The sequence below is a fragment of the Hylobates moloch genome, unplaced genomic scaffold (genome assembly GCF_009828535.3).
Source record: "Hylobates moloch isolate HMO894 unplaced genomic scaffold, HMol_V3 SCAFFOLD_27, whole genome shotgun sequence".
In the NCBI taxonomy this organism is placed as follows: Eukaryota; Metazoa; Chordata; class Mammalia; order Primates; family Hylobatidae; genus Hylobates; species Hylobates moloch.
Window position 1 is genome coordinate 4,946,200 of NW_026652302.1, and position 24,687 is coordinate 4,970,886.

Here is a 24,687-nt window from a genome sequence, read left to right on the forward strand (position 1 = left end):
ATCATCACCCAGTTCACAAATCAGCATTATTTCATGTTAGTTTAAGATTCTATTTCTGCCGGGCACGGTGGCTCACGCCTGTAATCCCAGCACTTTGGGAGGCCAAGGCGGACAGATCAGGAGGTCAGGAGATCAAGACCACGGTAAAATCCCGTCTCTACTAAAAAAAAAAAAAAAATACAAAAAAATTAGCCAGGCGTGGTGGCAGGTGCCTGTAGTCCCAGCTACTCGGGAGGCTGAGGCAGGAGAATGGCGTGAACCTGGGAGGCGGAGCTTGCAGTGAGCCGAGATTGCGCCACTGCACTCCAGCCTGGGTGACAGAGCAAGACTCTATCTCAAAAAAACAAAAACAAAAAAAAACCAAGATTCTATTTCTATTTTCATTGAGGAATTAAATATTATAGATAAAACTGAAGAACCTCCTCTCTCAGTATCTCTAAAGAAATCTAGTGTTTATAATTTCCATAAAAATTTTTGTATTTTGCTATATATTTATAATATGAACACATAAACACTGCAGGATAATTTCTGCAGGTATATGAGCTTTATATACAGTACCATTCAATACATTGTGCAACCTGATTTTTGTTTGTAGTCAAATTGTTTTTAAGATTTATCTATGCTGACATAATTAGCTCTTTAAAATACAACCTAAATCAAATATGTCAAAATATTACCAGCCTGGCCAACATGACGAGCCATGTCTCTACAAAACATACAAAAAAAATTAGCTGGGCATGATTGTATATGCCTGTTATCCCAGCTATTGGGTGGCTGAGGCACGAGAATTATTTGAACCCAGGAGGTGGAAGTTGTAGTGAGCCGAGATCGCCCCACTGCACTCCAGCCTGGGCAACAAGAGTGAAACTCTGTTTCAAAAAAAAAAGTCAAAATATTAACAGCTGATAAATTTCAAATGAGGGCACTAGCATATCTGATATATCATTTCCTGTACATTTTTTTAGATTGAATACTTCAGGATTTTAAAAATGATAAATATATAAATATATGTATTTTTTAATTTTAAAGCCCTTTCAAAGATTCATCATTATGCTTAGGATACAATCCAAACTCCTAAAGATGGCTTATAACACTCTTCATTAACTGGTCTCAGCTTCATTCTCCAGCGTCCTGCTTTAGACATATTGAAAACCTCACAATTCTCACCTCCAAACCTCTTGTCATCAACTCCCTCTGTCTTAACAGCCTCCCCACATCCCCACTCATTCTTTCAGACCTCAGCTTAGATATCCACTCTTCCAAGATGCCTTCCCTGAAGCCCTGGGATGTCAGGTACCCCTCCCGTGAGCTCACACAGCAGTCTGTGCTGTTTTTACTTTTATAACTGTGTAACTGCCTGTTTAATCTCTTTTCTTAAATTCCTGTGTACCTGCCCTCTCTAGGTGACAGAGAGTCGACAACTGGAACTGTGTCTTACTCACCATGTGCCAATCCACAAGTCTAACATGTTATAGAGGCAAGGCAACAAAGTACTATGCAAAAGTCTCTTACTGGCCAAAGCAAAAACTTGGGTACCACCAAGAGACAACCCAAGAATGTTTGCAAGCATTTACAAATGAGAACTTTTGTTTTTTCTTGAAGGTTAAGGGAACCACCATTTCTGAAATACCAGCATATATAGTAGATTTTAGTTATCCACTGAATGTAAAGAAAGATGAACTTACAAACAGTATGACAATAACAGCCTCTTCTTTCTTCTATTCCCAAAACCTCCACAGCAGAGCATCACATTAAGGAAAGCATCTGTTACCTGAATTAATTTCTGAGCATCCCAGCTTTATTAACTGAACTCCAGGGCCTTTCTACTGAGAGGTGACAGCATGCTGGCAGTCCTCACAGCCCTCACTTGCTCTCGGCGCCTCCTCTGCCTGGGCTCCTACTTTGGCGGCACTTGAGAAGCCCTTCAGCCCACTGCTGCACCGTGGGAGCCCCTTTCTGGGCTGGCCAAGATGGGAGCCAGCTCCCTCAGCTTGCAGGGAGTGTGGAGGGAGAGGCGCGAGGGAGAGGCGCGAGCGGGAACCGGGGCTGCGCGCGGCGCTTGCGGGCCAGCTGGAGTTCCGGGTGGGCGTGGGCTTGGCGGGCCACTCACTCAGAGCAGCCGGCCGGCCCTGCCGGCCCCGGGCAATGAGGGGCTTAGCACCCAGCAGCTGCGGAGGGTGTACTGGGTCCCCCAGCAGTGTCAGCCCACCAGCACTGCGCTCGATTTCTCACCGAGCCTTAGCTGCCTTCCAGCGGGGCAGGGCTCGGGACCTGCAGCCAGCCATGCCTGAGCCTCCCACCCCCTCCATGGGCTCCTGTGCAGCCCGAGCCTCCCCAACGAGCGCCACCCCCTGCTCCGCGGCGCCCAGTCCCATCGACCACCCAAGGGCTGAGGAGTGCGAACGCACGGCGCGGGACTGGCAGGCAGCTCCACCTGCAGCCCCGGTGCGGGATCCACTGGGTGAAGCCAGCTGGGCTCCTGAGTCTGGTGGAGATGTGGAGAACCTTTATGTCTAGCTCAGGGATTGTAAATACACCAATCAGCACCCTGTGTCTAGCTCAAGGTTTGTGAGTGCACCAATCGACACTCTGTATCTAGCTGCTCTGGTGGGGCCTTGGAGAACCTTTATGTCTAGCTCAAGGATTGTAAATACACCAACCAGCACCCTGTGTGTAGCTCAGGGTTTGTGAGTGCACCAATCCACACTCTGTATCTAGCTGCTCTGGTGGGGCCTTGGAGAACCTTTGTGTCCATACTCTGTATCTAACTGATCTGATGGGGACGTGGAGAACCTTTATGTCTAGCTCAGGGATTGTAAATGCACCAATCAGCACCCTGTCAAAACAGACCACTCAGCTCTCCCAATCAGCAGGACATGGGTGGGGCCAGATAAGAGAATAAAAGCAGGCTGCCCGAGCCAGCAGTGGCAACCCGCTCGGGTCCCCTTCCACACTGTGGAAGCTTTGTTCTTTTGCTGTTTGCAATAAATCTTGCTACTGCTCACTCTTTGGGTCCATGCTGCTTTTATGAGCTGTAACACTCACTGCGAAGGTCTGCAGCTTCACTCCTGAGCCAGCGAGACCACGAACCCACCAGAAGGAAGAAACTCCGAACACATCCGAACATCAGAAGGAACGAACAACTCCAGACGCGCCACCTTAAGAGCTGTAACACTCACCGCAAGGGTCCGCGGCTTCATTCTTGAAGTCAGTGAGACCAAGAACCCAATTCCGGACACACTACCACTTAAGAATTCCCTAAATGTAAGATATTTCTCAACATCTGCTCCTAATTTATTTTTAATTGGCATTTATTCTATCCTATTTGTTGAAGCTGAAATTACTAATAGATGATATTATCTTCACAGCATCACATTAGCCTACCCTTCAATTAAAGTTCCTCTGAAGTAGTTTTCCAAACTCTTCTAGTATATAGATTTTCTCTTAGCTGTGCAAGAGCTTTACCTTCACTTTGAGATGAGATTTACCTTTCTTTGCTACTTTTTCAAAGAACTGTTAATAGTATACTGCATAGACATGAATAAACCATCTCTTTTCTCATTTTCATCAACTTTTTTCTAAAGCATGACCCTTCTTTCAGAATATATATAGAAAAAAATACAGATCCTATTGCAGCTGAACTGAATTTGAAGTTCCCTATATAAACTGACCAAGAGGTACTGTGAGAAAAACAGCAGTAGTCAACTTCAGTAAGAGGTAGAAGTAACTGTAAATGGTTAAGAAATTGATCAAGAAGATTCTAGAGGAAAAGCTAATAACTGAAAGCGTTGAAAATTTGAATTACAGTACTATTTGAAAAACTATGTACCTCATTGAAAACATAAAGCAAATCCCACCAAGGTGAAGTTTACATTGAGGCTTTATAGATACTGTTACTAAAAAGTCCCACAAAGGTGAAATTTACCTAGAGGCTTTATACATACTGTTACTAACTAACAAATCCCACAAAGGCGAAGTTTACATTGAGGCTTTGTACACCCTGTTACTAACTGCTAACCACTTTTCACATCCTTTCCCCTACTCAGTCTCCTCTTGCACCACTCTGTTCCAAGTCCTTACACTCCTTAACCTCAATTTTTTCACAACTCTTACCTGTTCCCTGGCTCTCCCTAACTCTGCTACCTTCCAAATTTATCTTTCCTACTGCCAGCCAAGTTATCTTTCTGAAAAACAGTTCTGAGCTAGTCATTAACTCACCTAAAATCCTGTAGTGGCTTCTTACAGGGAAAGATCAAATAAACCTTGCTTCAAAAGGGCTTTCGAAATCTGACGCCAGCTTCTCCCATCATCCCCATTACCCCAGCCACACTCAGTTACCAGGGACAGACTTCAAATGCCTTGCTCTTTTCTCATCATCTGCAATGTTCTTCCCACATTGTCCACAGGGCTGCCTCTTACACATCCTTCAAGGCACACCTCAAATTCCTTGCCTCTTTCACGCTCTCTTACTCAAACCTACCCTCATTCCAACCAAAGCAAGAACCCATCCTTCCTCCCTCCATGTTTCCCTGGTTTGTGTGGGGATGTTTATTGATGTCTTTCTTTCCAACTAGCCTGAGAGCATCTTAAGAACAGAGGTGGGTCTTGCTTATCTCTGAGCCCAGCATCTAACAATGAACAATAACCATTTGCTGAATAAATGAGGTATGTATGAAAGCAAGTGTAATTTTTAAAACCATTAAAAGGCATAGCAAGTTTTTTTGTTTTTGTTTTTGTTTTTTTTTTGAGACAGAGTCTCACTCTGTTGCCCAGGCTGGGGTGCATTGGCACAATCTCGTCTCACTGCAACCTCTGCCTCCCAGTTCAAGCAATTCTCCTGCCTCAGCCACCCAAGTAGCTGGGATTACAGGTGAGTGCCACCACGCCTGGCTAATTTTTGTATTTTTAGTAGAGACGAGGTTTCAGCATGTTGGCCAGGCTGGTCTCGAACTCCTGACCTCAGATGATCCACCCACCTTAGCCTCCCAAAGTGCTGGGATTACAGGCGTGAGCCACTGCACACGGCCACAAGTCTTTATTAAGCACTTACTGTGTGTGTGGAGACTAAGCTAAAGGCTAGCATCAGAAAGTCAGATGAAAAAAGGCATATGGACATACACAAGCCAGAAGGGCCACAAACAGTAAAGAAGAGTGAACACATGGGAAAGATTGATTCTGGCATGGAGATAGCAGAGAGAGTAGAACACTTGGTGGCACTGATGCTGATGTTTTAAAGATGGAGGTTGCAAAACTGGGGACGTAGGGAGAAGCAAAACAATCAAGCCCAGAACACAAAACAAGCGAAGTCACAGAGGTAAGAAAAGGACCATGGGCATTCTTCACCTGGTGCCCTCTGCCTCCTTCATGGTGGTTTTTGGGGTGAGGGGGAGGGGGGGCAGTGCTGTTAGAAAGTAAGATGGCAGCTGCGAGCAGTGGCTCACGCCTGTAACCCAGTATTTTGGGAGGCCAAGGCAGGCAGATCACTTGAGGTTAGGAGTTCAGGACCAGCCTCGGCAACATAGTGAAACTCCATTTCTACTAAAAATACAAAAAGTAGCCAGGCATGGTGGCAGGCACCTGTAATCCCAGCTACTTAGGAGGCTGAGGCAGAAGAATCACTTGAACCTGGGAGGCGGAGGGCTGAAATTGAGTCACTGCACTCCAGCCTGGGCAATGGAGCAAGACCCTGTCTCAAAAAACAAAGAAAGAAAGATAGGATGGCATTAGACTTCCCTAAATGTCTCCCTTAGACATATATGCAGACAGTCCCCCTCTCTAAGCAATCTGCCGTGATGCCAAGGCCCTCAGAATAAGATATGTCTGACGCCAAATGCCCAAAAAGTCTGCCCTGAGACAGCAAGCATATGCGTGTGTTCCGAAAACACCAACACTCTTCTAGTTTACAACACGTTACATATCTTGAAAAAGCGCATGCAAGTTCAAATAATTCAAGTCAACTCTGATTTTTCTATACAAACTATCAAAATGGGAGTTAATATATTATTAAGGGTCTGATATGTTAACATTAGAGAACTGGCCATTGATATCACATGTAAAAACACAAAAATAAACATTTTTATATTTGCTAGTATGGCATTTTCTAATCACCTAAAGGAACTAGATGAGATAACAGAGTAAACTAGAACACACACAGTTTTATTTATGAGCCCCCTGCCAAAAAAGCTGGGCTTTAGGGTAAGGCCAGGAGCCTTTAACACTAAATAAGATGGAGATTCATCCTCCCATGGGACTCTGAGACAATATTTACATTTTAAATTTTAAAAGATTTAATTTCAAAACTGGCAATATAACAATCACTTTAAGAAATTGGTCATATACAACTTAGGACCAAATGTTGTTTTAAAGTCTGTTTGCTTGGGGGTAGATTTTACTAGTTTTATTTTGCAGTTTCTTAGTTTCAAATAAATCTGAAAAGACTTCCTCCTGTTTCGTGAAAACTTACTCCACATTTGAACATGGCCAACCTCTGCACCAAAGTCTCTGTTCTAATACAGATTACCAGCCCACTCACACCTTTCCAGTGGCTCCCTTTTTGATCCTTAATCTTAAAACTGCCTGAGGAGCAGGGCTCATTAAATTTTGAGATGTGATCTCAAATACCACACAATGATATACAAAGAAGCAATTATATATCTCAAGTCACTCTGAAGGTTATTTTATCAAAGAAGAAATAAAGATCCCTTCCTGTATCTTCAAAGAGGTAAAAGATTAAAGCTCAAAAGACAGGTAAATAACCCCAAAGATCTACAAATAACTCAAGGTCTATAAAAGGTTTGGGGTTTGTTATTTGGCTTGATTTGGTTTGGTTAACTGAATATAAGGATATCACAAGAGGCCGAGAACCATGGCTCATGCCTGTAATTCCAGCACTTTGAGAGGCTGAGGTGGGTAGATCACTTGAGGTCAGAAGTTCGAGACCAGCCTGGCCAACATGGTGAAACCCCATCTCTACCAAAAATACAAAAATTAGCCAGGCATGGTGACACACACCTGTAGTCCCAGCTATCATGAGGCTGAGGTGGGAGAATCACTTGATCCTAGGAGGCGGAGGTTGCAGTGAGCTGACATGGCACCACTGCACTTCAGCCTGGACAACAGAGCAAGAGGAAGACTACAGCTCAAAAAAAAAAAAATCACAAGACTTCTGGGCTGTTTTTACAGATCCATAGGGAAAATGCTATGGTGGTCTGTAAGTCACTTAACTCTTTAATTCATCTTCACATAAAAATCACTATTCATCTTTTAAAATTCACTCATTTTAAAGAATGGTAGGCAAGTTATTTCAAAAGCAAGCATAGTTATATTAAATATGTCACCTATTTAGTATTAAAAAACAGAGAGGCAAATATTAATACATATATAATACATTTCTCTAACCCCCCTTAAGAAAACTAGCATAAAGGTTGAATGTGAGGAGTTTTTTTCCCACCATGATTCAAAAACACATCTGTCTTTGAAATAATGTATTAGAAAATATACACAATACATTTTTATAATGAATGCATCAGTGGACGCTAAGCTGATGCATTACCTAGAAAAAGAGTTCAAGATGTGATGTTAGGCTCACAGCAAGAAGACCTTGAATACACTGCAGCAATAACTAAGGAGCTCAGTGGAGAAATATGTCGGCACTAGATATATTGGTATCATCTTCTGGTTCAATGGGCCAAAATAAGAAATGCACCAGGTTTCATCACTCTCCTGACCCACTTTCCTCACTTTTAACTTCACCCAACACAACCCAAACTCTTCAAAATACAGTGTAAAAGAAAAAATGCCCAACATCATGAAATCTATTATCTTTTCAAATTATTTAAAGGGAAGTGTTTATAAGTAGAAATAATAAACATTGTAGCTTTCCTTGCTCCTCTAAAATGCAGATCATTTTCACTTTGGTTCTATGACTTTTAAACCTGCCTTCCTTGTCTATAAATTAAGAGCACTAAAGAGAATAGCCCACAGAACTTGTTAAAACTCCAGATGCTGGGACCCCACCCCACATATCTGAGTCTGGACCCAGAAGGGTGGTTCTGACATAAAGCTTGAATTAGGAACTCCATATGTGAGAAGCTCAAAACCTAGTTTTCAAAATAAAAGCATGTGCATAAATCTGCATATTGACTGGATCAATGTTAAATAACATGACTCACACATAGCATTTGAGGGGCAAGTGAACAAATCAATTAGTATCAACCTCAAAATGCTATTTCCTGCACCAAAAATCTTTTGTATATAAATATTTTATACCAAAATCTTAATTAGAGAATGGAGTTGAAGAAATTTGCAAAAATTAAGACTATAAAATTAAAGAAAAAGATCTAAAGAGATCATACTTTTGAAATTATACAGATGTGTTAATTTCAAAGCTGTACCACTTTAGAGACACAAAGTCATATTTTTTATTGGATTCCTCTGCTACATCAGAAATGCCCTTATATGCTTTTTTCTACACTTTGAAAAAGATTTTGTTCCATAATTAAATGTTAAAAGGATTGAACTGAATGTAAGTAGCCACCCATCCACATACCAAAAAAGACTCATTCGAAAATATTCACACAAAAAATGTGACTCTCATGCTCTATGTGTTGTTGAGCTCCACTGCTATGAAAGACAGATCTGCATTTTTTTTTTAAACTTAATTTCTTAAAAGTGAAGGTCAGGTTATACCACCGTAAACCTTAATCTTAGCTGCCAGACGCACATCGCTTATTAACCGGGCCAAAGGAATGTGCTTCTGATAGAAGAGCCCCACAGGATATTAATAAAACTCAGGTATTTGGTTGTTTAAAGGCACAAATGCAAAGATTGGAGGACCACATGGATGCTGGAAACTTTACCTGCTTCCTGGAATTGACATGTGCAAATCCAGTGTCACAGGAAGTAAAAGTGAAAGGACTGGGACCTGGTTTCAATTTCTCAGTCCACAGGCCATCATCTCAAGAGCAAATATATATTAAGAACTCACACTGCCTCACATTTCAAATATTGAATTAAGTCTATTTATCATTAAACAGTTAAGGCACATAAAAAGATAAAAATATAACATAGTATATGTCTATGCCTCCACACAATTTAAAGGGAGAAAAAAAAAAATCCAGTCAATGCATCTGAAACCACTTGAGCAGAGTACCCCTTCTCCATTGCTTTAGATTAAATTTTAACTAATATTTACAACTGCTCAAATGGTCTTGCATGTTGACTTGTTCCCAGAAAAATCATCATATCAGCATCTAGTTCAAACTTCTGGGTTCAAATAAGGTTCAATAAAATCGAGTTCTCTGTTCTGTCTATATAATTAATGTACTTCCTTTGCTTAGAATCATCCTCAGCAATTCACGTTTTCCATTCGTGAATGGATCTCCTCTAAAAGTTTCACAACCATAATAACAGGTCATGAGAATCACATTAATACAAAAAAACCTTCTCATCATTGCACTACTTCAGCATAATGAGGTAACAACATGGAGAATATTTTTACAAGCAGGACAAGAATAGCTGCCCTTCTCTGCCAGAGTTGAATTTCCATCAGGGTTACTGTCTATCACTACAAATCCCCAGGGCTCATGGAAAAAAACAAACCTGCTCAAAGACCTCCCTTCAAAGCACAGGTATTCCAGCCAAGGAAAGCTTCAGGAGAAACAAAAAATGAACTATTTTTTCACAGTCCCTTGAGCTGTTTAGAAAAATCCCCTCACAGATGCGGCTTTAAACATAAAAGAAAGAAATAGACCGATGACTGCCTAAATACAACTTAACCACTGTCTTTCCTCAAGAAAGTCCTCAGAAAGATAAACAAACAAGGTAATCCTCCTCAGAATTTTCATAAAACTGAATCTTGTTAAGCAAGTTTACTTTCCAAAAATAGCAGATTTTCAGGAGGCTTGCTATAAATGTAACCAGGTATAATATTTCATATTTAATAATTTGTTTTATTTTTATTTCACTGGTCTCTCTTTGCTTCCTTCCCCTACACTCCTCAACCAACACTTTCAGTACCACAGATACCTATCTGGGCATCAGACCAGGACCTACACTGTGCCAAATGTCAGTCCTTATGAAATCCACTACCTTTTTTTTTTTTTTAACTTCAGCTAATTAAAAGCCTTGAGCAGTAGTCAGAAGAAAAGAGAAAAAGGAATTCACGTCAGAAACACATTATCCATTTCTCTATCTTCCACCCAAAGGACTGTTTGTCCTCTGGTATTTTCCCCTTTGCTAACTCGACAGAGAATGACAGAGTCTAGAGCCAAAAATCAAGAAAGGCTGCAACTGGCCCAGAAGCAGTAGGCTGTGTTTGTTACAATTGGCCTTCCCTTGACAGGGCTCTGAGATGCTAACCTGGGGTCCAGAGGAGCTCTACCTCACAGTCCAGGGTCCTACCCCTGAAAACTACAAAACAAGAGATAGAAGAGCTGTATAAATACAATTAATACAGTGCAAAATGTGTAAGGGACAGAATTAGGCACAAAATGAAGAAGAGTCACCCAGCAGCAATGGAATAAAATGTCTTGTGAGTTAGGAGGCTGGGCACTCCATAGAGGTCAAATGCAGGGTTTCTAGAGTTATATCATCTGAGTTCAAATGCCAGCTCTGGCACTTCCAGACTCTGTAGCCTTTATCATTGAATAAACATTTATTGCTCACCTATTATGAGCCAGGCATTGGGCCCAGTACCAGGGATGTATTGGTCCCTGCTCTTGGGGAGGTAATTAAAGTGCAGCAGTCCCCAACCTTTTTGGCACCAGGGACCAGTTTCATGGAAGACAATTTTTCCAAGGGATGAGGGGGATGGTTTTAGGATGAAACTGTTCCACCTCAGATCATCAGGCATTAGATTCTCATAAGGAGCAGGCAACCTAGATCCCTCGCATGTGCGGTTCACCATAGAGTCTCGCTCCTATGAGAATCTAATGCTTCCGCTGATCTGACAGGAGGCAGAGCTCAGGCAGTAGTGCTTGCTCAGCCACCACTCACCTCCCGCTGTGCCACCTGGTCCCTAACAGGCAATGGACTGGTACCAGTCCAGGCCCTGGGGGTTGGGGACCCCTGTTCTAGTGGGAAGGCTATTAATGAACACACAGTACAAGAAAAGGTACCAGAGAGTGGTAAGAACAACACAGGGAACGTAAATACAGAGATGCAGTCAAGAGTGACTGGGAGAGCTACTTTCTAAAGTCAGCAAAGAAGATCTCAGAAGAGGTGACATTAGGCCTACATCTAAATGACAAGAAGGAACCAGCCAGGCAAAGATGGAAGAAGAGAGATGTGCAAAGGCCCGCAGGCAGACACACCGGGCCTTTGGAGAAATAGAAAGAAGGCCAGTGCCACAAATCACTTCAGTATGGCTCACATTTATCATCAGCAAAATGGTGGTTGTGAGGATTAAACTGTTAGCACCACATCTGCACACAGAATGTGTTCAATAAGTATAAGTTGCTAGAATCGTCTTCATCATCATCACCAGTGAGACGCCATCACTGGAGGTGTGCAAACAGAGACTGGGTGAGCACATCACAGGCATGGCTGGGTTATAGGGCCTCTAAGGTTCCCTCAACAATTAGATCCTAAGATTAGACAAGAAGAGAAAATGCAAAGGAAGAAATGATAAAATTGTTACACGCAGGCTTCCAACCCAAGGTCTCTTAAGGAACACATTGAATTATCAAAAAATGTGAAGCTTGCCCAACTATTTCATTCAGCAAACAGTTCCTTCCCAGCTGAGAGTCTATAATCCCAAACTGTCAAGAAATCCACATGGAGCCAGCTGACACACTGTCCTTAGCCCTGAGGTCTACTCTTTCTGCGGAGCTCTGGGATAAAACCACAACAACACTGACAGCAACAGAAAAGGATGACTTATTCTATGTTACTAGCTTTAATGTATGTTAATTATTGAATGAAATAGCAGTGAGGATATTCTTCGATTGTATATGCATCCCAAACCATTTTATTATTTCATGTTTAAAATGTTCCAAGCAGAACTTTCTGCATCACATACTCTACTGGCAATAAATTTCACTTTTTAAAAATTCTTAGTCTTGGCCTATTGTTTCAAAATATTTACTAACTTGTTGAGCTTTCTGAAGCCTACTAATTAAGGCTGTTAATAATACAGTCCTTGATGATGAACTTGGCATATGTGCCTTTAAGTTAGAGAAAGACAGGTCTACTTTTACCCAACACCAAATCCTTGATCATTATAGATCAAATTCTTTCCAGTTCCCTTCTAAAACTCACCCAGACCCAAGGCAAGTATACTACAACCATAAATAAATATATGGCTTTGTATTCATGAAACTACTTCATTACCTACCCTTGACAACTTCCTATTTCTGTTTAGATGGTGGAAATGGCTTTAAAATTATAAAATTTAAAAAAGTATAATATTCACAAATGGCATGAAACAAAGTAATACTAAGGGAGGACAATAAAAATAATCACAATAATTTAACATGAAATGCATAGACATTTTTATTATGCCAATTTAATTATGCCAGGCTTTTGGATTGTCCAAACTCAAGGATTTGGAGAGCAGAAACCACACTCTCCGTCCCCCTACTTTCATCCAATTTCCCCCCAAAAAAGAAACCTGGAAGAGCAGATGAGGATCAAAATTTTCCTATAGCAAAGTATTCCCTTTTAAAAAATGGAAAAGCAACCAATTTGGCATAGAGCATGTAGACATAGGTTCTTTAAAATACATATATGATATGTAGACAATTCCTATGACTTAATCTAAACTAAAAATCTCTTAAAATATGTAAGTTTTAGAGTACCATGAAATATTACCTCTGTATAGTAAGCATTTGCCTTAAAAGAATCAAAAAAAGTCCCTTAGAGGAAGCCAGATTGGGACTAATGGGTCCATTCAAATCCAAATTTATCTACTGGCTTTTGCAACATAATTCAGCCAAAAGAATGTGATTCATATCTGAGCTATGTAACAACTAAATTTTCAATGTGTTTTGAAGTAGATGCCACCACAAAAAAAGTAACAGTCATAACCTTGGCATCTAAACACTCTAAGCAATTTGATAATCTTTAAAAATATAAGAACTCAGTAATGTGGGTTCATTGAAGAACTTTAGAAAATATAAATCAGCAAAAAAAAAGTAATAATCTCAAACGCCAAGATGACCACTATTAACATTTATTGTATCCTTCACTAATTTTTTAAAAAAACATTTTTCACATAAATGACTTCATATAATACATACTTGTTTACTTACTATATCAAGAACACACTTCCATGTTCATACACACACACACACACACACACACACACCACACACATCTGTATCACTTTTTATGAATGCTTAATCTTCTACTTTATGGATATACCCTAATCTCTACTGAGATCATGTATGATCTGTTCAGATATGCTAAAGAAACAGAATAGGTTTAAACAACTATTTTCCAAAGCTGTTTGACCATAACATCCTTTTGTGAATTACACATTAACAGTCCTAGAACTTTTGATCTTTTCAAAATACTTTGGGAAATAATGATCTAACCAATTCCTAATATTAGATTTTCATGGTGTTTATAATGTTTTCTATTATAAATGATACTGTGATCAATTTCTTGAGTGTACCTTTTTATGTATTGCCTAGGGAAAAACTCTAGAAATAGAATTACTCAGTTAATTGATATGGATGTGTTAAAAACATGTTATCATTTTTGCCAAACTGTTCTCCAGTAATATTTGAGGTTCATCAGCCTCTTTAAAAGATAATTTTAAATTAAAATAGTTTGGGAGTTTATATGTTCATTATATATACACAATATTTCTGAAATTAGATAATTACTCTTTTATGAACATGGCTAAAGTACAAGTTATAAATATCAAAGGTCTTACTAGAATGAAGGTTGACTCAGAAAACTATTTAGGAATATACCTCCTCACAATTTATAGAAAATGACTAGTATGGAGACATTAAATCGTCTCTCTTCCATTTTCCTCTGTTATATTTACATATGTCTGAATACGTATTCCGTACTCCTAAGAAGATATTAATAATCCCTTACATTTTGGTAGTACCTTATACCACTAAAACATTTAAAACAAAAAGAATTTTACAGAAAGAGAACATCCTCAAAGCATATTTTAAAACAAGATGTTAAGCTATACCTTCAACAGACCCGACAAGCTACACAATAGTTGCTACATATTTACAGCCAATCTATAATAACTAAAATCTTTATCAATCAACCAACACAGGTATCATGGAGGAAAATGTGTATTCTAAGACAGTTAACTTAGATCTTATTTTCACTGTATATTTCTACAGTTTCACATAATAAGAAATAAGCTCCTAACATAACATAAAGATGGTTCACACAGCAAAAACAGGCCTTGGGTTCCTTTTTTGTCTTTAAAGTGACACTGGATGTAATTTTATGCCTCAAAGTAACTTTTCAAAGTTACTTAAGTATAGTGTTCACCCTCAGGGTGGAGTTCTGTGTAATTTTCAAAGCTGAGAAGTGTTCTGCCTGTTCAAAAATATCTCCCCTTTGAGTTTGTCTCAGAATCATATTTGAAGCTTTTTAAAAATACGGAAATTTTTATTCAATGGGTCTGGAATGGAGCCAATGCATCTGCGTTTTTTAAAACTCCCCAGTTGATTCATCTGTACAGCCAGAGTCAAAAAGCACTCAGTTATATAAAAAGATTGGAGGAAGGGGTGGTATCCTGAGGACCCCAATTTAACTGTTTGGGCGAAAACCATGAATCTGTCTGAGTCTGGTTTATTAGATTACCTAGGTGAAAATTTTAACTTGAGAAGACTCATAAAATATTTCAAGGTAGGACACCTGTTGGCCTATCAATGGCTACCAAGAGGGACGGGGGTGAGGATATATGGTAATGAAATGAAACTGTGAAAGGATCTTTCCAACTAGAAACTGTGGCACTTCCTACATTAAGCATATAATCCCTTCAATTTCCAGAAAATAGAAAGAAAAATGTTCAGTCATATTTTATTTTAATGGAGTAGTCTTCCAAATGAACAACCTTTAGCTACAAGCAGCAGTTTCACTAAGCTATGCCAGTCGACATACAGTTAGACAAGATTGGGTTGAGAAAGGATAGGACACTCAGAGATATTATACCATTTACATATACCTTTTACCAAATGATAGTCATTTGTCAGAATTGAGTTTCTCAAAAGAACTTCACCTCCAAGAAGTTCTTGCAAGAACAATGCAAATCAATCCAAGAAACACAGGTTTTCTAAATACATAAAAATCCATAACTGTCTTGAGCTTCCTTTACCTACCAGATCTGGACTTAATGATATCACTGAATTCGTTCTGCCCATTGTCAGGACTGGCTTCATGTTCTCCATACTTGGCCATCTTGCCTGAGTTTCAAGATAATCCAAAAACTTTACCAAGTCCTCTTTCTAAGACTTTCAACTTCCTACGATGGTTCGGCTTGACATCAATACCTAAAAGGAAAAGGGAAAGTACTGACTTGAAAAAATATGTTTATATCTTGTATATAGTTATTCATAGTAACTATTCATTCACCAAATAGTTATTGAGTGCCTACCACGTGTAAAGCACCGAGCCAGGCAATGGTGTTATGACTGTCAACAAGAGACACAGCCTCTGCTCTTATAGAGCTTACACACACTACGCAATTAATTATATAATGAATTATTTCATTACAATACAATACTGATAGACTACAAATCATACAAAGGAGAAGCATAGAGTATTAAGAGCATACAGCAGAGGAGTCTGATCTGCCCTGGACAATTAGAGAAGGCTTTCTTGAAGAGACATTTGAGCCAAGCCTTTAAAGATGACAAGAATTTAATTAGCCAAAAAGGGAAACAGAAAGAGAAAGACAAGAGCTTCCCATGCGAAGTGGCAGAAAGAATCATGGAGCAGTCAAAGAGTGGAGCACAAGCCAGTGTTTCTGGAAAGAAGACAGCCAAGAGACAAGTGTACCTGTTGAACCAAGTGAAGAAGCTGGCAGGACCAGGGACAGGACCATGCAGAACAGGTCAAGGGTTTGTGTCTTTATCTGAAGAGCAATGGGGAGCCAGTAGATGGTTTGAAGGAGGGAACCAACATGGCCAAATTGGCCTTTTTAAAAGATCATCAAGGGACGGGCATGGTGGCTCATGCCTGTAATCCCAGCACTTTGGGAGGCCAAGACAGGTGGATCACAAGGTCAGAAGTTCGAGACCAGCCTGGCCAGCAGGGTGAAACCCTGTCTCTACTAAAAATACAAAAAAAAAAAAAAAAATTAGCCAGGCATGGTGGTGTGCACCTGTAATCCCAGCTACTCAGGAGGCTAATGCAGGAGAATTGCTTGAACCTGGGAAGTGGAAGTTGCAGTGAGCTGAGATCACACCACTGCACTCCACCCTGGGCAACAAGAGTGAGACTCCATCTCAAAAAAAAAAAAAAAAAAAAAAAAGATTGTGGCTTGTAGGTAGACCACAGTAATATGTGGGGAACCAGTGAAGACTATGGCAGAATATAGCAAAATGCAAATTAAGGAACCTAGGCCATGGGTATATGAATGCTGAATGAAAATTTCTTGCAACTCTTCTGTATGTCTGAGAATTTTTTCATAGTAATATGTTGGGGAAAAATTTCTAATCTTAACCAAGTGATCAAAATTCACATAACCAATCATGGGGAATCATGCGATTTAACGGAAAATCACCACATCATCTACACAATATCCTTGCCAAGATGTTGGATGTGAATCTTCTCATGAGCAGACAAACCTAGACTGTGGCTAGTTTTCAAAACAAATGGCCTGGTTTCTTCAAAACTGTCAGTGTCTTGAAAACCAAAATTACTGGGAGAGGGGGAACTTTGTGAATTAAAGGAGACTAAATAGACATAACAACGAAATGTAATCTTTGATTGAATTAAGAATTTTAAAATAAAACATTTTGAGGATCATTTGAAAAATCGGAATTTGGACTATGCATTAGACAATATTATCATATCAATGTTAAATTTCTTTAACATTAGTTAATAGTATTGTTGCAGGAGAATGTCTTTGATTGTAAGAGACATGTGGTGAAACATTTAGCAATGAAGTGTGATGGTATCTTCAACTTAAGTTCAAACAGAATAGCATATTATCTGTCTATACCGATACATGTATATTTAGGTTGATATATGTATGTAGATGTATATATGCATATACACACAGACAGACAGAAAGATGCAGTAAGTATTGTAAAATAAGTGGTAAAACTAGGCCGGGCAAGGTGGCTCACGCCTGTAATCCCAGCACTTTGGGAAGCCAAGGCAGGTGCATCACCTGAGTTCAGGAGTTCGAGACCAGGCTGGCCGACATGGTGAAACCCCATCTCTACTTAAAAAAAAAAAAAAAAATACAAAAATTAGCTGGGTGTGGTGGCAGGTGCCTGTAATCCCAGCTACTTGGGAGGCTGAAGCAGGAGAATCACTCGAATCCAGGAGGCGGAGGTTACAGTGAGCAAAATTGTGCTATTACTCTCCAGCCTGCATGACAAGAGCAAAATTCGGTCTCAAAAAAAATAAAGTAAGTGGGAAAACTTGTTAAAGGGCATCTGGGGCTAAGCGAGGTGGCTCACACCTGTAATCCCAGTACTTTGGGAAGCTGAAGTGAGAGGATTACTTGAGCCCAGAAGTTTGAGACCAGCCTAGGCAACATGGTGAGACCTTGTCTCTACTCCATGTAAATAAAAATTTAAAATAATAAAATAAAATAAAAAGGACATCTGGGTGTTTATTGTGCTATTCTTTCTATTGTAATATTATATACAGGAAACAAGTGTGGTCTAAACAAGAGTAGATGGAAAGAAATGGGTGAATATGTGGGATATTTAGATATCAAAGAAAGTCAATAGGATTGGGGAATTGATTGGATATGAGAGATTCATATCCAATGTGCAAAATGTGCAAAATGATTCCCCAATTTTGGCTTCGGCAATTAGGTGAAGTGTGAGTCATTGAGCTGGGGAACACTGAGGATAGCAGGCTGGGAGAAAGGAATCATCAATGTGATTTGGACTTGCAGAGCTTGAGATGCCTCTGAGTTATATAAGCGGAGATGACAAAAAGAGAGTTAGGCCCAGCATGGTGGCTCATGCCTGTAATCCCAGCTCTTTGGGAGGCTGAGGCAGGCAGATCACTTGAGGTCCAGAGTTCAAAACCAACCTGGCTAACACTTGAGGTCAAGAGTTTGAGACCAGCCTGGCCAACATGGCGAAACCCTGTCTCTACTAAAAATATAAAAATTAGCCAGGCATGGTGGCAAACACCCATAATCCCAGCTACTCAGGAGGCTGAGGCAGGGGAATTGATTGAACTCAGCAGGGAAAGGTTGCAGTGAGCCAAGATCGCTGCCACTGCACTCCAGCCTTGATGACCCAGTGGGTGAGACTCCATCTCAAAAAAAAGAGACAGAGAGTTGGATATAAAGGATTGGATCATCAATCTGACAGATTTTTTGAGAGTCTAAAAAACTTTTTTCATTTTTTATAGGCTCTACTACTGCTAAAAATTTATGGATTATTATGTGATTACATTCTTTCATTCAAGTACGTAACTATAAAGGATTTGCTAAATTCTTAAGTGTATTTTATTATATTCAAGAATCAAAAACTTTGTTCAGAAGAATGTCTATAAAAGTTTATTATGGAAAATTAAGTTTGCCCAAGGAAAAATTCTCTTTCCTGGAAAGATCTACAGTGTATCACTTTGGAGCACTAAGTCTAATGCTTTTCTTCACAATTGGTCTTAGCCAAGATCTCCACTTCTATGCTTCTCAAAGCCTTTATTCACCCATAAAAGAGAAAAGTCAACTCTTCACACACTACTTTATTCCATTTGCACATTATCAGTAACACTTCTTCACTATAATGTTCCACTTGCCACTCTCCTCAAGGTGATTTTTCAAATTTTTCTCTTCTTGATAATGAAAATCCCTTACAGGTTGCAAAGATACAGCAGAAAAGGTGATCAGAGTACAGGGGAAAATGGGGAGAAAGAAGAATAACAGAAGGCTATTTAAATAGTGATAGCCACTGAGGTTACTTCCCATTAATGGCCAGAGGAATTTGAGTAAACTTAAGGCAAAGGATGACTCCTTCTAATTGCCGAATGCAGCATCTTTGGTTTTCAGGAGACAGAATCAAAGTTTCACCACGAACAATGTATCCCAGTGTGACCCTCCCTCTTCCACACCTATAAAATGGAAGGAACACCATCTTCACAGAAGGCTAGGTGAGAAACTGAGAATCAATGAATGAGATGTTGCTTTAGAAGCTTTAAGCCCTATACAAATGCAATTTATTGTTACCTCTGCCCTAGATTTCCCTTCCCTCAAATGATATCCTGTAAAGTTTAGCCAGATGTTCTTACTGAAACCAATCCAGTCAAGTCCATATTCACTAAGTCTCCCTTCAGAACGCTTCCGGCTGTCATATGGACCACCAAGCAAGAGTGTATGAAATAAACATAAGGTGTTTAAAAAATAAACATAAGGTGATGGCCTTAAAGGTAAAACTAATGTTTTAATTTTTTAAGATTTTAGGAATTACACAATGAATATATGTATGTAATTTTTATTTTGTACTATATTTTATGTATATAGCACATATATAGCCAACAGTGTGCATTATGATGGAAATGCTGTGTAAATGCAAACACTATTCATTAATTTACTCTAGGAACCAAAACCTAGGAATGATTGAGATAGTAGAACAGGAAGCCAAGCGGACAAGAGTTTGCTGCTCTGCTTGAAACATAGTAAAAGAAAACGGTGAGTGCCAAGAACTGCCATTTACACTCGGAAGCGCTCCAGGGAAGGTGAATACTACTGTGATTAATATTGTTTACAGGGCCAATAAATTTTAGGTAAACACCCAAAGGAGAGTTAAAGAGTTGTCTCATCGGTCCCATAAAGGCTGGTAAAAGGGGCGGGGAATGGTTCCACGCCAACCCTGGCCGTCACCGCAGAACTACCCACAAGCTTCGCATTCTTCCACCTCTCCCCTGACCCTGAGCTATCCGCAGGCTGCGTCTCCCACGCCCACCGCCAACGAACCGGGAGGGCCCAGATCGACTTCCTGAGGCCGGTGCAACTTACAAAGGAATGGATGCGGTCGCTGCTGCCGGGCCGGGAGGCCGGGAGCGCCGGCTCAGACCTGGGGAATCTGGCCTCCCCCGAGCTCCGTGCGCTCTGGCCGCGGCGACCGCTGCACTGACCCTCCCAACCGCGGCAGGGGGAACTGGCCCGCAAGGCCCTGATGATCCGGATGACCTGAAGGCTGGGAAAGAGGAGGCCCTGTCCTGAACACCTCAGAGAGCGGGGCCGTGGAGTTATAACCCGAGCTCTGCAGTTCATTGTAAAATAAAGTGCTGGTCCCACAGCTCTCTCGGAGGTCGGACAACGTTTTCTCCCTCCTCCTTGAAAAACGCACTGGAATGAGTCCCTTTCGTAATCTGAGGCTTGGAGGAAAAAATCCCTTTGAACAACCTGCCATCTAAAAGTTGCAGAGCCTTCAATTGGTGCTTTGTTGGTTTTTAAGTGGCCTTGAGCAACCACAGCCTCGGACCCCAGGCCAAAGCGGGGCATGAATTACCTTGTCAGTTGCAGCAAGAGATCCCCAGAGTCCGGAAAAGCAGGGCCGGCTACTGCGCGGGACTACACACCAATGGGGCGCCCCCCTCCTCCTGTCCCCTCAGCCTCTCCAAGGCCGCTGGCAGGGAGCTTGGCGATCGCGCCACAGTCTCTGTAGCCCCACCCTTGGGAGCAGCAACCACCCAGAGGTCAAGCACGTTCCCCGTCGGGCGGCTGGCTGGGAAGCGCTCTGGTGGCCGCCGACCACACAGCCACCCTCTGCCCACCCTCTCCTGTGGACACCACTGGAGCCCCGCCTTCCCCGGGCCCGGGTGTCTGTGACAGACTCTCCTAAGAGGCCACGTCCCGTCTTGCAAATCACTGGCCCAGCGCCCTGCACCGCGATGCACGGAGGGCGACCCTGTCACCCCGGCGGGGAGGAAGATTAGGGGAGCAGGGAGGCAGCGCAGAGCTGGTCAGATAAGTTTGAATCGTTCACAACTAGTACGGATCCCAAGGACCTCCACGCCCGAGCTCTCCACGCCTCCGGCATTCTCTCTCGCACCGCGGGGAGCTAAACTGAGGCCCCGAGGAAAGGGCACGCAAAAGTTACTCCCATCTTCGACTCTGGGACTTCGGAAGCAGCTCGGGACGCCGATCCCAGGCGTAAGAACCGCAGAAAGAGCCATCCTCCTCCCGGCCCCCGCCCCATTCCCTCGGGGACTGTAGTCACATTATCAGTCCGAGGCTTCAATAATGCATGGGCTTACCTGCTGCCCGCGGGCCGTCTCGCCTGCCGGTCGCCACCGCCGCACCCCGAGCTGGCCAAGGGCTCCTCTAGGAGTTTGACACGGAGTAACCGCGGGGGTGTGTGCGAGTGTGAGTTTGGTGGTGCGATGTATTTTTTAAAAAAATAAAACGTGGAGAAGCAGACAAGATCCGAAATTTAAAAAAAAAAAAAAAAGAGAAAGAAAGAAAGAAAAAGAAATTGACACCCGACTGAAAACGCCCCTTACTTGTGCAATCTTCCTGCCTGGTAGTTCCGCCAAAAACAAAACAGTCAAAGCGCAAACCTGGAACGGGCTCGCAGGCACCAAGTTTGCCAAACGCTACAGAGTTTTCCGTCTGCAGAAACGACCCAAAAGAAGGGGGACGCCGCTCCCCGTGATTCCCCAATCGGCTGCTGGAGCCAGAGGCTCCTCCTCCCCCCTCGGCGGGAGAAAGCCCGCGGCCGGCTGTTTGCTGCCCGCTTCCCTGCTCCGAGGAAAAACGACTCCACAATTTTGTGCGCGAGAGAGAGGCTCGCTCCTTCGGCGGCTCCTCCTCCTCCTCCCCGCTGCTGGCCTGCCCCTTTGTTGGAGCTGAGCGCTGGAGGCGGAGGAGGGAGGGTGGGGCGCAGGACCGCTGGGTCGCGCTTTGCCGCCCCCACCCCCTGGGAAGGGGCTCGCCTCCAGGCAGCCGGAGGTCCGCTCTCCCGATGAGAAGGGTGCAGATCAGCGCCAGCCCTCCGGCCCGCGCCTCTGCAGCGCTCCGGCTCCCCCTCGGCGCTCTCGTCCCGCCGCCGCCTGCACAGCAACTTTGTTCCGGAAGATCAGCCCCACTACGTTCCCGGGTCAGCGTCTGCCGGGCCTCGGCGGTCACCGCGGCCACCGCGTCGGGAACTTGGCGCCCCAAGTCACCTGACCGCGCACCCCGTCAATCAGCGCCGGCCCTGCGCGCCCTCCCAGCCCGCAGCAGCCCGGCTCCGCGCTTGGCTGGCCTGGGGCGCGCGCTCCAGGGTGAACCGTGCGTGCCGGGAGCCGGGAGTCCGGAGACCGAAGCCCGAATGGATACCTGGAGCAGACACAATTACCCTTATTCAGATTATCCGAAAATGTGAGTCACGTCCCCCTAGGCAAAACAGGTCTCTAGTTAGGGTGATATTTATTTTTAAGAGATAAATTCCAATCTGCCTTCCAACTCACCCCATCTCAGTTTGCTGACGTTGCTGATTTTTTTTTTACCCCTAGTTCCAACCGTACATTTATTTTACATTATTTCTCTAGTGTCGTTGTTAATATTTAAAAAGTTTTCTCGTTTTCTCTTGCATTAGTTTGTATTACAAGTAGTGTTTGTGCTGACCTTATTTTTCTGTTTTCCAATATACACACACAAACGCACATCTGTTATAGAGCCTGTTCCAAGCTTGAGAGGTTGACCAAAAAATATCTGGGAAGAAATGAGCTCGTGATGTGTGTGCATTTTTCTTATTTACACATTTCATTGCTTGTGTGTTCCTGTGATTCTTTTACACGATCAGCACACGTGGGAGGGGAAAGAAAACAGCAACCTGAGTTCCTAGTTCGTATTAACAGGGAAAAGGATGGATGATACTGGAGCGCCGGTTTATTGCTGGCTTAATATTTGAGTTAATTTACGCGGCAGTAAAGATTAAACCACTAGGGGCCTTAAACGAATTTTCAGAAAGAGTTTACTCGCCTTTTGTTATAGTGAAAGTTTCCCCCATCCATCCCTAAGTGCTCCAGGGAGGGGGCAGGTAGCGGATTCCCAAAAGAGACTCTTCCTTATAAGGTTTATAGGACAGCTTCCTTCCTTTTGATGATTTTCTACGTATAAGCCAAATAAAATCCAAAGGATTAACTTGAAATGGGTATGATTTTATTCATTCACTTCATTCATTCATTTAACAAGCATCAATTTAGGGCTGTCAGGTTTGCTTGTTCTGTGGGTAAAGCAAAGATAAATCTGATAGTGATCTTACCCTTAAAGAACTTGGAATGTAGTAGGTGAGATAAGGCATGTAAACAAATAAGTATATACAAGATCCGGGAGATGAATGCCATAAGAAAAGAACAGATCAAGTGCTAGCTGAGTATGGTCACATAGAGGGACTCCAGGTTTTTTCTTTTTTCTTACTTTCTTTCTTTCTTTTTTTTTTTTTTTTTTTTTTGACAGAGTCTCTCTCAGTTGCCCAGGCTGCAGTGCAGTGGCGCGATCTCGGCTCACTGCAAGCTCCGCCTCCTGGGTTCACGCCATTCTCCTGCCTCAGCCTCCCTAGTAGCTGGGACTACAGGCGCCCACCACCGCGCGCAGCTAATTTTTTGTATTTTTAGTAGAGACGGGGTTTCACCGTGTTAGCCAGGATGGTCTTGATCTCCTGACCTCGTGATCCGCCCACCTCGGCCTCCCAAAGTGCTGGGATTACAGGCGTGAGCCACCGCGCCCGGCCACCAGGTTTTTTTTAACTGATCATTTTGCAGACACCAAAAGTTGCTTCTCACTCACTGTATCCTGGTTGAGTTGATCAAACTCAGATTTTCTCCTTCAAAATAGATAATAAGGCCACATTGGAGTGTTTGAGGATGTTGTCACTTAAATTAATATTTGTGACACACTTCACAATTTACAAAGTAATACATCATTTTAGCTCAAAAATTTTGAAAAACGCACGTTTAGGGTCCTATGATTTCTGGGATTGTAAGCTGTGAGGAGATGTTTAGTCGAGCTTCCTCAACGCCTGTAAGAGATGGAACATGAAGCCAACAGCCACCTTCTGTGCAGGAGTGACCTGCCCCGCATATCAGCCATAGTGGCTTACAGCCAGTTACCTGGGGACCTGTGCCCTATCTGTTTCTAGCCCTTCTCTCCAGGCAGAGACTGATGCTCTTTGTAGGTAATGAGCAAAAGAGGCTAAAGAAATTCTTGTTGGCCGGGTGCAGTAGCTCACACCTGTGATTCCAGCACTTTTGGAGGTCGAGACAGGTGGATCATCTGAGGTCAGGAGTTTGAGATCAGCCTGGCCAACATGGAGAAACTCTGTCTCTACTAAAAATACAAAAATTAGCTGGGCGTGGTGGCACATGCCTATAATCCCAGCTACTCAGGAGGCTGAGGTACGAGAATCTCTTAAACCCCAGGGCAGACGTTGCAGTGAGCCAAGATGGCGCCACTACACTCCAGCCTGGGTGACAGAGCAAGAGAAGAAAGAAGAAAGAAAAAGAAAGAAAGAAAGAAAGAAAGAAAGAAAGAAAGAAAGAAAGAAAGAAAGAAAGAAAGAAAGAAAGAAAGAAAGAAAGAAAGGT

At 42.3% G+C, this 24,687-nt stretch overlaps 1 protein-coding gene across 2 annotated transcripts in view; it reads right to left on the minus strand.

Annotated features, from left to right (window-relative positions):
- LOC116463082 (utrophin) overlaps positions 1-15,432 on the minus strand; it is a 565,754-nt gene extending 550,322 nt beyond the window's left edge. For both annotated transcript variants that reach the window (XM_032146039.2, XM_032146038.2), the window contains exon 1: positions 15,300-15,432. In XM_032146039.2, coding sequence (XP_032001930.1) covers positions 15,300-15,378 — 79 coding nt within the window. In that variant the 5' untranslated portion in view covers positions 15,379-15,432. The remainder of the gene's footprint in view (positions 1-15,299) is intronic.
- Between the last annotated feature and the right edge of the window lie 9,255 nt (positions 15,433-24,687).